This window comes from Sturnira hondurensis, unplaced genomic scaffold, assembly GCF_014824575.4.
Source record: "Sturnira hondurensis isolate 20B ecotype Veracruz unplaced genomic scaffold, ASM1482457v3 Scaffold0005329, whole genome shotgun sequence".
Taxonomy (NCBI): Eukaryota; Metazoa; Chordata; class Mammalia; order Chiroptera; family Phyllostomidae; genus Sturnira; species Sturnira hondurensis.
In genome coordinates, this window is record NW_028077960.1 from 9,824,118 (window position 1) to 9,837,190 (window position 13,073).

At 36.2% G+C, this 13,073-nt stretch overlaps 1 protein-coding gene across 1 annotated transcript in view; it reads left to right on the forward strand.

The window, feature by feature from the left end:
• Positions 1-13,073, forward strand: part of MDGA2 (MAM domain containing glycosylphosphatidylinositol anchor 2) — an 847,781-nt gene that overhangs the window by 612,052 nt on the left and 222,656 nt on the right. The window contains exon 7 of the mRNA XM_037047200.1: positions 2,706-3,035. Coding sequence (XP_036903095.1) covers positions 2,706-3,035 — 330 coding nt within the window. The remainder of the gene's footprint in view (positions 1-2,705; positions 3,036-13,073) is intronic.

Here is a 13,073-nt window from a genome sequence, read left to right on the forward strand (position 1 = left end):
TCTTCAGTATTTTACTTTGACTTTCGAAAGTTATTTTCCATGAGTAAAATAGTCCATAATACAAAATATAGAGATTAATTTAATTTTTTATCAGTGGCTTTGAATTGTTCAATAGTTTAACCCTAATACATCTGATGAGTTTGCAGTTCTCTCAATGTCGGTATCACACTATACAGAGAAACAGATGCGTAACTATACAGAGAAACAGAATGAGAAGGGAAGACTGCCTAGTAAGTCAGTGAGAATCACTGATTGACACATCAGGGTTTTTTGTTGTATAGGTATATAGCAACCTACATATAACTTTGGAATTAAATTTATTGTAAATGTGTTGCCATCTGAAACTATTGTTAAATTCATATACATGTATTTTCAATTTTTAAACATTGTGAACTTTTTATTTAAAATTTTTATTCGGATCTATCTTTTTTCTGTAGAAACAGCATAAGAAAAGTTCTTACCTAATGAAAGAAAAGTCTCATTTCAATGTTATAATGCTAACCAAAGTAAATGCTCCTTGAACTACTATTTTTAGATCTATTTATAAAAGAAAGTGATATTTACCTTGGCTAATGGAGCTCAGTGAATTGAGCACCAGACTGCAAATCAAAGGGTTACTAGTTCTATCCCCAATCAGTGAACGTGCTGGGATTGCAGGCCAAGTCCCCAGTAGGGGGCACTTGAGAGGCAACCACACATTGATGTTTATCCCCCTCCCTCTTTTTCTCCTTCCTTCCCTCTCTGTGTAAAAATAAATAAAATCTCTTAAAAAAGGAGAATGATATTTTATATACTATAGAACTTTAGTTAAATTTGAATTACTTATGCATAATGTTATATACCCAGATATGGATATTTTAGCACATTTCCCTTTCTGCTAAAAGTCATATTTTGATACCTATTAAAATATAAATACATGATTATAGGCAATGTTATGATATAATTTATCCTTATTCTATCCTAGAATCATGTACTAATAAAGATATGGTTATGTACAGCTAAGGTTCATACTTGTAAATTGTATTATATTGTGGAAAAATGTGACAAACAATATGAGAATGCGATTTAAATATTTGTCTTTGGTGTTTTCATTAAGATTGAAGATTTGTGCAATCCCAAACTATATTTTGGAGGATTGTCCTCTGAGATTCAGACTTCTTCAAATATATAAAACATTTCACATCTATGCAGTACATACTTGTCTTGACATAAGTATCTTAAGTGCTAGGACTATAATCTGTAAGTACACAACTTACAATACATGAGTGTCAGTGTTATGCCTGTTCTGTTCATCTCATGTAATAAGGGTCTTGCCTAGTGTCTTATCCTGAACAGGAACCTGAAAATATTTCTTGAATAAAAAGAAATAAATGAGCATTGCTTTTGATGATTATTTCTCCTCACTAAGATGCAAACAAGAAAGAAGGTAAAATATTGAGGCTCTAGACTAAAGACAAAGAAAAAAATTAATATTTAAAAAATATATTACTTTATAATGTATTCTTATATAGTTTTATAGATTTCCATGGTGTTTCTAAGCCTTTGTTGGACCAACTAAGGAAAATCAGACTAAATTCAGAAAGGTTATCTAAAATGCAATTAGAAAGCCTCCAATATCTGCAAGTTCTTAAAGTTCATATCATTTTTGTCATTGTCATTATATATTTAGGTTTAATGGTAAAAGTGAATAAACAATTTTTATTCTGATAATTATGTTTCACTGCATATGCTTCGTATCATCAGGTAGAAATGATGATGTTAAGAGGGAAGGAACTGGGTAGGATGCTGGATAAGACATGAGTGTGTGCATAAAAGAGTCACTGCCATAAAAAGGAGAAACCTCTTTTCCACACTGAGTCCCATGATATAACTCGGAGTTCAGAGGCGGAACCCTTAGGAGGCCAATAGATGCTCCCCCAGAGCCTCTGGTGGTTATCACTAGGGACTCCGGCTGTGAGAACAGCACTGACTTAGTTCCAGAAAGCACAGCTCTCAGGACACAGACGAAGCAGGCTTGCTAAGCCACCTGCAAAGAAGTACTTTTGGTCAAATGCATGAAAACACATTTTTTAACTCAGGTTATTTCAATATATGGAAATGCCTCATGATGTGAACTGACTCAGTTCTTACAAAACTAATTTTTGTCAGCATGTAAATTTAACTTAGAAGTATTTTCTTCAATATGACATTCATGCAGTATTTGAGCTGTTTAAAGACTGAGTGGGGGGCAGTGGGGGTGAGTGGGGGCATCCGTAAAAGTGTCAACAATAAAAAAGGACTAACAACAACAGAGAAAGAACTGCCCTAATTGAGGAATGCAACGAGTAAGGAGTTGGGCTTATTATTATATTTTAACTCTAATTGAAAATGATGTTGTGTAATAGGTTGTGTTGTTCGTTCAAACTTCAATAGCAACAATGTTCATCATATGTAGATTTAAAGTATTCTTTATATCACTGGAAATATTATCCAATTAATAAAAATCAGTGTCTAGCATCTCTAAGTGACTTCAGTCTTTTGATTACTTCTAGATAACCCAGATGACATTCATTGATATTCATACTACTTGGAAATAACCAATAAACATATGTACATTTTTCTTTGTTTTGTTTTATTTTATTTCAGCCCAGAGATGATTATCTAGAGTGAATGAATACCTAACCTTATGAAAGTAACATTAACTACTTACGGACTTTGTGTTTCAGCGTTAAAAAAAGGACGATTTTGGATCACACCAGATCCTTATCACAAAGATGACAACATCCAGATTGGGCGTGAGGTGAAAATCTCTTGCCAAGTAGAAGCCATTCCTTCTGAGGAGTTAACGTTTAGTTGGTTTAAAAATGGCCGTCCACTGCGAAGCTCTGAGAGGATGGTTATCACTCAGACCGACCCGGATGTCTCCCCGGGAACAACAAACTTGGATATTATTGATTTAAAATTCACGGATTTTGGGACATACACATGTGTAGCATCTCTGAAGGGAGGAGGAATATCTGATATCAGTATCGATGTGAATATATCCAGCAGCACAGGTAAGCATATTTTATGATGCAAAAGATATTCCCTTTGAGAATAATTTCCTTATACACAGAAGATGATAGAGTCTTCAGTCAACCTAAAAATATTCTTATTTTTGAAAGTATCATAAAACCAAAATGTAACCTTCTGAATGCCCAATAAATGCCATGTTAAGAGACATTGTTAGTTCCATTTTGATTTAAATTTACATTAAGTTTTACAAAAATAGTACACATAAAATTTATAGTATTGGCTTGATAGATGTAGCCTTCCAAGTTAAATAGTATTCATTCGTTCATTTTATTTTATTAACTAAACCCTCTTTACATTCTAAAATTGCACTAATAAAATTAAATAAGAGAGATCTAAAGAATTAGGGAAGCTTTCATAAATTTTAAATTAACAGAAACTATTTATCCTAATAAAAAAGTATTGAGAGAAGATTTAAGAGTATTCAAATATAAGATATAAGAAATGTATTTTTCACCAACACAAAACAATGATAAAGATGTTAAACTTGTAAGCAAATGTGACTCTTCGAAGGAACTTATGATAGATTCTCTCTACACATTGAGAATGGTTAAATAAAAATATACTGGAGTGAAATTCCTTCTTTTGGGGTTGAAAATAAAAACATGTTATCAATTTTTCCCAATTAAGTGTACACCTGCATGTGACATAAATTAAAGGGCTTTTGTATGAGAGGGCACGTTAGTTTAACTCTTAGGACATTTTAGAGCCCTGTGACGTTAGGAACAGCAATCAGTTTGTATTTGGAGAACTCCAAAGTAGCTGCATTTGTTTTGCCCACTTGTTCTCAGATTGAGTTTTAAGGTTTTAAGGTCATCTTGGGGTGAATAGATGTGTTGAAAACAAAACACAGATGTAGTTAGCAGATGTACTCAGTTTTGAGAAAATTTAAGTAGTCAACTTTCTTTTGTAGTCAGGAAGCTTCTGACCATCACACAGTAACCGACTGACCTGGAATCGCGTGTCTCCTCATGAGTCCAAATGGCAGGGCATGCAGGTCGATTTCACTCCTCAAGGCTGAACAAATGTGCTTCTTTTTTTTTTATTGCTAATGTGTATTTTATTTTTATCAGCCACAGTTAATGTAAAAAAGCAGCAGGGTGGTGGAAATTATCTGTTGGACAGATGTGTATTTCTGTATAAACAACAACAATAACTAGTTTTTATCTAACATATATTTCAGAGTTGGTGCTAGCACTAAGAGATAGGCTCAGTTTAGGATATCTAATGGAAAATTATCCATATGTTCATAAAAATGATGTCATCATTTTTATGTTTTCATTAAAACAACAAATATCCACTAATTGTGTCAAAGTCCAGGTGACGTCCGCGAATGGCGTTTCCTGTAAGAGTAAGAATAATTTTGTAAAAACCAAGACTATTTGTCCTAATTTATGAGGGTCAATTTTCCAGGACTGATCTACACTTAGTCATAAGCATTGCTTCGTGTGGTTGGTTGTATGCCTTGTCTCACTGCCTTTTCAGAATGAGGAACACCAGCCGAGCTCCTGTCTAACCAGCCTTGTCTGATGGAAACACAGTTCACAGACAGTTAAACTTATAATCAAGAGGGAGCACAGAATGGCGAGAAGACAGGAGCATTATATAGTCACTCACAAACATTTGTTTCTAAGTATATTAGTTATAGTGCCTATTTGAAACTGTGCATTGTAAATGACAAAGTGGAAAAGATAAGGAGCAGTGATTCATGAAATTTTTAACAATGCTAAAAGGAAAATGACAAAAGATAATCATAAAAACAGAGAATACATAAGAACTCCTTCTTAGGAATTGAAGTTTACTTGTAACAATTACAATTTCTTAACTGCTATCCTTTTGTCTGGTTACCAAAGGTAACAATACTAAAGATAAAGCAAATATATTCAGTCCTTCTACAAAGCACTCCCTTTTGCTGTCCCCACCCACCACAGAAAGACTTGGTTATGGTCCCTCTCCTGCCTAGAGTGAAAGCCCCGTGGAGTCGGGGACTTGGCTGTACTGTTCATTGTAGTTTCAGCATCTGGCACAATACATGGCACTGAGTGGGTACTCGACAAATAATTATCAGCTAAAGAGTTGAGCTCATTTGTGCACATAATTTCCTTTTAGGTTTTCTATTCTCTTTCTCTGCAAGATAGGTGGTTGATTTCTCTCTTCCTGCTCTTGCAATTTCCTACTGACTTGAAGAAGTTATTCAATAGATCAGTTAATACTTCGATTTAGTGTGCCCCCACTCTCAGCAGCCGGTCTGACTCCATCAATTGTGACGTCCAGTGAAAATAAAAAGTGGGTCCATTGTTCAGAACTTGCTCAGGATTTCATGACGGCAACACGACGCCGTTAAGCGAAGCACAGGGCCCTTGTGAGAACAGCTACACGGGCGGCATGCTTATGGGGCTGCCTGTGAGGGGATTGCATTTGATAGGCCTGGAGAAGATGACGTTGAACCTGAAAGATGAGCCACTGAAGGGAATGACCTATTCTATCCCCGTGCTGAAACTGGCTTTGGTGTTTCACTTCGCTTACATTCGAGTGGAATACCAGAGTATAGTGTAAAGATCTGAGCCTGCCCGATTCAATTGATATCAATAAAAATTATTATTATCCCCACAAAACAGAAGACTACACTTAAAGTAACACTTAATTATGAAATACAGAGATATTTCTGGAGATAGTTTGGACGGTGAGAATGAACAAGCTGTAGCATGGAGAAAAATCTTGCACTATGTTAATTCTGTGAACCATATAGGATTCAGAAGAAATTCCCACAAGTTGGGTGAGTGAAGTCCAAGAGAAGCTCCTACTTTTAAGACATAAGTAAACATGTGAGGACCTCATGCCTTTTGGCTGTTGCTGGTTGTATTACCATTTTAAGAAATTTTGTATTGACCAAGTGGTCAGAGGTTTTCTTATGTGTTAAATACTTTCTTTATGTTAAATGTAAGTTATCTTAGGGTGACATTTTAAACATTACAAAATTTTTGTGAACCCTTTTCCATAGAAAAATGTACATTGATTCCTAATTGCTAATGTGTTTTAAGAGACATATATAAAGCTTATTAAGATGAGGATAAGATACCAGAAGGCACTTCTGCCTAATAGAGTTTAAAAACCATTTTCTTAAATGATAGAGCCCATCTCTAGGTATGTTTTTTGAGGACTCTTAAAATTTAAGTATAAAATATACCAGGAAGATAAAGCATAGCTTATATAATTACTAATATGGTTTAAAACAATGATTTCAGAAAATTTTAAAAGAAAAAACCTACATCTATTTTGGAGTTAGCCTCATGCCTTTGATTGAACAACAAAAACTGTGGTATATGTGATGATAGATTGTCTTATTTTCACTTGAATTTAACACTGGAAACATTTTCCTCCTAATTCTGTAAACAGTCACATTGTCTGCTGTGGGCATTGATTGTCCTGCCATTTTCAGTTTATGTTTGTTGTAGCTTTTTTTACTGCATATAAGCTCTGTAGCTGGCTCTGCGTCGTGCACTAACAAACTGACCTTGCCCTCGAGGAGCTTTTATGATCCAAGTTGTCAGATTCCTTAGTTGCCAGAGGACTTAGACATAAGGAACTACATATTGTGGATTGGAAGCTGTACTTAGAGTCTGGTCAGATTTTTGTAGGACTTGTGAATACTTTTGTCAATGTGGGCACCGGAAACTTTCACAGAAGAATCTCATTTGAGTTGCATCTTAATAGACATGGGACTGTTAGTGATGGTGAAGGGAAGGCACGCTAGGCAGGGTGTGCAGGATGAAGAAACTTTGCGATTCTTTACTTAAAAAGCACATTTGTCGTCATTGTAAATTTATCCATTAAAAATGAAATATGTTGGAATTTTAGTTGCTACAATTGAAATTCATAAAATGAAAATTCTTCACACACTTGCTGAAACATGCATGAGAATTTTGTCCTGACGTTTAGGCAGAAGCGAGTGAAAATCAACCCTTTAAATACTGTCAGTTAGTTGTTATTCCTTTACATAAATAGAATTGTTATAGTAGATGGTTAATTTTCAGAAAGCTTACTGCAGTATTTTTCCTTAGGTGCTTGCTAGCTTTTATGTGCTCCTTGTGTGACCCAACCAACTTGTTGGTTTATATACACTCAGAAGCATCTGCGTTGTATCTAAGAGACTGGAGGTTTGTGGAATTCCTGTGGTGAGACATCTGGTGGGCAGATAGAGCAGAGGACTCAACACTGATTTGATGGTATTTTCTTACCTTGTTAGAATATGCGAGCATTTTATATAGCAGAAAATTAAGCAAGATTTAGAGGATTAAACCAGAGGCATCAGCATAACATAGATGCACAGGAGGTGACCAATTGAGAAAATTAGTTTGAAATTTTAGCTTTGCTGCCAAGTTACCATAATTATGATATTAAATGTCTGCACAAGGATTCACATCTCTGAAATGAAAGTTCTGGATAACACAGGGCTATGGCATACATCTAATATGAGTAAGTAATAAACAAGAGGACAAAAGACAGACAATTATGTCCACATTATTCTATTTAATCCTTGCCCTTTTCTAATTAAGAATGGAAACTCCTAAAATTCTGCTAAAGCTGAAGTCTGTAGAATGGCTATGCTGAATGATAGTCTGTTTCATGTCAGGGGGAGTCGTAGGAAGGCTAACACACGTGAGACCTGGCAGTGCTTTGAAGATAGGAAGCCTTCGTGCAGTAAGAGTTATGCAATTGGTTCCTGAGTAACTGTACACAGAAAAATCCATTTTCTTTTGCCTCCAAGATGACATTAAATCCCTGACCTCCAAATTAATGATGGAGAGAAGTCAACAAGCTGTGAGGGGCCAGATAGTGCATATTTTTGGCTTTGCAGACTATGTGGTTTCTGTCACAACTGTTTTGCTATGCTATTCCAATAGTAAAGCTGCCACAGACAATAAAACTGAATGTCTGTGACTGTGTCCAATCAAACTTTAATTATTGAAACAGGTGGTGGGCCATATTTTGCCCCCAGGCCATAGTGTGCTGATCTTTAACCTAGACTCTTGACCATATTAAGAAATAAAATAATGCGGCCTAGCTGGTATGGCTCAGTGGATTAGGTCATCGGTTCAATTTCCAGCCAGGGCACATGCTTGGGTTGCTGGCCAAGTCCCCAGTAGGGGGCACATGAGAGGCAACCACACAGTGATGTTTCTCTTCTTCTCTTTCTGCTTCCCTTCCCCTCTCTCTAAAAGTAAATAATTAAAANGGCCAGACTATGGCTTTGGAGACTATGTGGTTTCTGTCACAACTGTTTTGCTATGCTATTCCAATAGTAAAGCTGCCACAGACAATAAAACTGAATGTCTGTGACTGTGTCCAATCAAACTTTAATTATTGAAACAGGTGGTGGGCCATATTTTGCCCCCAGGCCATAGTGTGCTGATCTTTAACCTAGACTCTTGACCATATTAAGAAATAAAATAATGCGGCCTAGCTGGTATGGCTCAGTGGATTAGGTCATCGGTTCAGTTTCCAGCCAGGGCACATGCTTGGGTTGCTGGCCAAGTCCCCAGTAGGGGACACATGAGAGGAAACCACACAGTGATGTTTCTCTTCTTCTCTTTCTCCTTCCCTTCCCCTCTCTCTAAAAGTAAATAATTAAAATCTTTTCAAAGAGAAATAAAGTAATGATAAGTCTGAACTCTATGGGCCTCCTGGGAAATTAATGCAAACCCACATATAACTGTCATTTATCTATATAAACATTAATATATTTTCTATAGATAGAGGCAAAAATCTCAGTTTTCCCTTACTCCCTATTTACTTATATATTTTCATTGTCTGAGAGGGTGATCCAAATTATGCTTCAAGGATTCTTGTGATTCCTTCACGATTGCTAAAGTCTCATTCCTAACATATAAGATTTTCTGCTGCTGACTGTATGCTGTTTGAAAACTCTTTCATCTACCTTTTATCTCGGTTTCTAAGTACAGGGGTGGCAAAAGTAGGTTCACAGTTATGCAAATCATAATTAATAATAAGACAAAAATAAACTGTGTTTTGGGCACTCACAGTTGTAAGTCTATTTGTCCCCATACATATAATTTCATGGTTTTTTGGCAGAAGACAAAATGATAAAGAAACAACCTTAAAAAACTGAGATACACTCTGAACTCGAGAATCCCCAGATCATGGAGTCGTTTTCCTCTTTTCTGAATGGCTGATTGACTACTTTTCATACTGGCCTCAGGCAGGAGTAGTTTGTACAGATTGAATTGCCTCTAAGTGCTGAAACTTCTCTCAGTTGAGTTCTGTGCTTATTGATTGGAGGGGTTATTATATGTGCCATTGATATGGGCCAGGAAGAAGCATAACGATTTTTGCAGTAGGGAGTCTCCCTGTAAAGCAGTGAGTTCTCTCTTCTGCAGTCTTTTCCACTTTCTGGTCATAGGCTTTCTTTTTTACCTATAGCTTTGGGACCTGAGTGAAATGTGGCGGCCAGATACCTTCACTGTGGTCAACCCTCAGAGCCTTCAGTTGGTACTGTGTTTAGCAAATTTCCCAGAGAGATACTGAACTGCAAATACTGTTTCTATTGACCATGTAAACAGAACATTCCTTAATAATTATTGGGCTATGCGTGCTAGTAGACATACCTCATTCCTTTCATTTGTACTTTCAGTAAGGGAGGGTCTTATTGTCAGCCTTAGGAGAGGTGTGGTTATATAAGTTCATAGTCAGTTATATAAAAGTTTACCAGCAATATTTTGTGCTTAACATTGCCCGTTTGAAAATAGGTTTTAGTCCTTAAGTGTTTCTATTTTAAAAATTATTTAATAATTTGTAGCTATTTCTTCTGGTCACTTATGTTAGTCACAATATTCAGTGGCTGACGAGGGTTTTTTTAAAAATGAGTCATACAAATGCATCTGTTTGGAAGTGTTGGGAGTAGCTTGAGTATTTGTCTGGAATCTGTGTTTAAAGATGTGATATGGTTTTTTTAAATTCAGATGATTTAAAACAATAAAAGAAAAATGGTATATATAGCAAAGTTTTCTGAAGTTGTTTATACTTATATGTAAGTAAATTTAAGAAAATGTCAGTTGTTTATACCAAATGCTATTGCTTGTATTATTATTATTTTATTATCATTTAGCTTCAGGTGGCCCTGATGGAGATTTTGGTGTTTGGAGTTAGTTCTATTCCCTGTTGTCTTTGATATTGACCATTTGAATAGTCAAAAATGTACGCCTGAACCTCCTTAGGTCAAAGATAGTTTCAGAAGGCTTACCAAGTACCATATTAGAAGGTGTTTAATGACTAAGACAGTACTTGCTAAAATCATACACACAAAAAAATGAAGGTGCCATGGATCAGATGGGAGCAGTTTACAAAATCTAAAACTTCCTAAGTTTTCTTTCTGAAGACAGGAAATCCACACAAGAATAAACACAACATTTAGAGTTCACATCATTGATATTTTTTGCCTTTAATTTGGTATATCTGACCTTATTCCACAAGCTCTCAGGCCCAAAGAAACAGTCCTTTGTGTAGGAAGATTGAGAGTTGGAAATTTAAATTCAAGAGTCAAGATTAACCAACAATGTAAGTAAAATACATCCAAGAGTTCTTATACAGCAAAGAGAAATTAGTATAGCTGTCACCCACAATCCTGGGATTAATTCATGAAATATAATGCACCTTCAATTCACAGCACATATTTATTCAACAACCATTACATGGAAGGAGATATAGCAAAATATAAAAATGTATAGAACCTAATTCATAATGGATTTTATGTCCCAGTTGGAATATACTTGAAAAACTTTAATAACAGATAAAGTCTAATATTTGCTCTATAAACTGTCAGAGTGATACAGCGCATACGGGGTGAAATTATTGAATCTGGTCAGCAAGCATTCCACAGAGCAAGTTGCATCTGAGCAGGGTTTAAAGTGAGGATTATGCACAGGTCTTAGAAAAAAACAAATGTAGTTACATCTAATTCCAATAATCAAGAATGACCAAATAATTTTATCAAGGGAGCAGTGTGATCAGATTGGTGTTTCAGGTAGCGTTGTTTGTTGGCTGAATCTGCAGTTCCAAAATGAGACAGTTAGAGGAAAGATGCTGGAGAAATGAAAGGGAATTTCACAAGACCTTCCGGAGTCTTTGCCCATCAATTGGGCAAAGAAAACCTTTCCTCTGTTTTCCCAACAGAATAGACTGCTTTTGTTTGCATTGTCAGGAAATGCTCAGCAAGTTATTTAGGGATAATGTGAAAGAGAAGGCAGAAAAGGTTTATGAGAAAGTAATAAGGCAGTGGCGATAAATAATACTTTACAGGTGTGTCAGCTGAGAGAAGAAAAGATACAGAAGACTTAACTGATAAGAAAGTCGTGGGTCTCACACATGAACTTCACCTGAGACGTTAGTTGACCTCTTTGCATCTTAGATTCCTTCTCTCGCCACTACTGCTTTGGTATACTTTTAAGGAAGTTTGTGGAAATAGAATGGAAAAAAGCAACACAATTTTTTAAAATTCTACCGATTAGAGTGTGTGTTTGGTGAGGAAAACTACTTATTTAGCTGAAGAGACTGACAGGAATCAGATGAGGGCTGAGGCATTCTCACAACCTCTCCCATGGCGGGCGGTGAAGTCAGTGACCAATGCTCTCCAGTCAATTGAAAAGAGCGCCTCACCGATGTGGGGCAGCTTAATGTGATGTAGAGCCCTCAGCTTGGGTCCAGGACCAAATATACCACTTAATAGCTTTAACATCTTGGGTCTGGCTGGACCTCAAAACCTTTCATCTGTGGAATAAAGGGATCAGCTGGGCAATTGATTCCCAAATGCTATTCCAATGACAACTAGAGATTTTTTTTAAAAAATGTTCTTCAAGGCCACTGAACTACTGGGAAAGGAGGTAAATAATCAGTTGAGAATTTTACCTTCTTTCTCCCCTTCCAACTTCAATCAGAGCTAAACAAATATCTAGGACTTCTTTCATTTAATCTTTATTGTATTTTTTCCCTTACCCTTTAGTCCCCTAATACTCCTTCCCCCCAGCAATCAGCACATTGTTGTCCATGAATCCTTTTTCCTTTTTGTTAGATCCCTCACCACCAGCCTCCCCACGATGCTACTAGCTGTCATCCTGCTCCTCATCTGTGAGCCTGTCCCCATTTTAGAACCTCTATGTAAAATTATATTTGGACAAAAGAGTCTGACTCAGATTCACATACATATATGTGTGCAACAATATTAAATGCACATAGTTGAAAACCATTTGCTTAGATGTGTTCAATTCTTTCAATCTATGCTTGCTTTTGTCATTCCCAAACGCTATACCTCTGTTGTTTAGAATATGATAATGGCACATTATAAGTGAAAGATTTTAGGATGTGGAAGAGGTTTGAGAGGACGAATTGATTTGGCATTAGTTGTTGCTGAGGGCTTGTAAGACATCCTTTTGTTTTTGGTGACTAATTGGAAAATTGGGTTTGATGAATGGGAGAAAGATCAGAAGCACAACATGAACTTCACAAGTATTGTAATTGTATTAATTTGACATAGATGAGCTTATTCAAGAAGAGAATATGAAACAAAGAAAAAAAAGATTTCCAAGGAGATTGTGGGGAAAAGCAGATACCAAGAAGAAAATTTAAAAAAGCAGTGGTCAATGAAAATCAAGGAAAAGAGCTCCTCTATTTCTGCAGAAAAGGAGGGTATCCGGTGGAAAACTGGATATTTATAGCGCCTGTAGGGCCTTCAGTACTGACTCATCAGCATGGAGAGGCACGTGAAAGACTGTGTCTGTCCCAGACACTTTAACACTGATGCATGGATTTTGCTAACAGAAGCAAGCTCTTATTTTTCTGCATGTGAAAGGATTGCCAATTAAAGGAGGGCAGGAGGGAAAAAGTGTAGAAAAGAGAAAGAAAATAAGAGAGATTTACGGAATGTAGCAGTTACACTAATTTCTTTTCAAAAAGGTTACTTAAGGAGTGAGAGGGAATATTTGAAAGGATTTTCATTGGCCTTGTTAGTA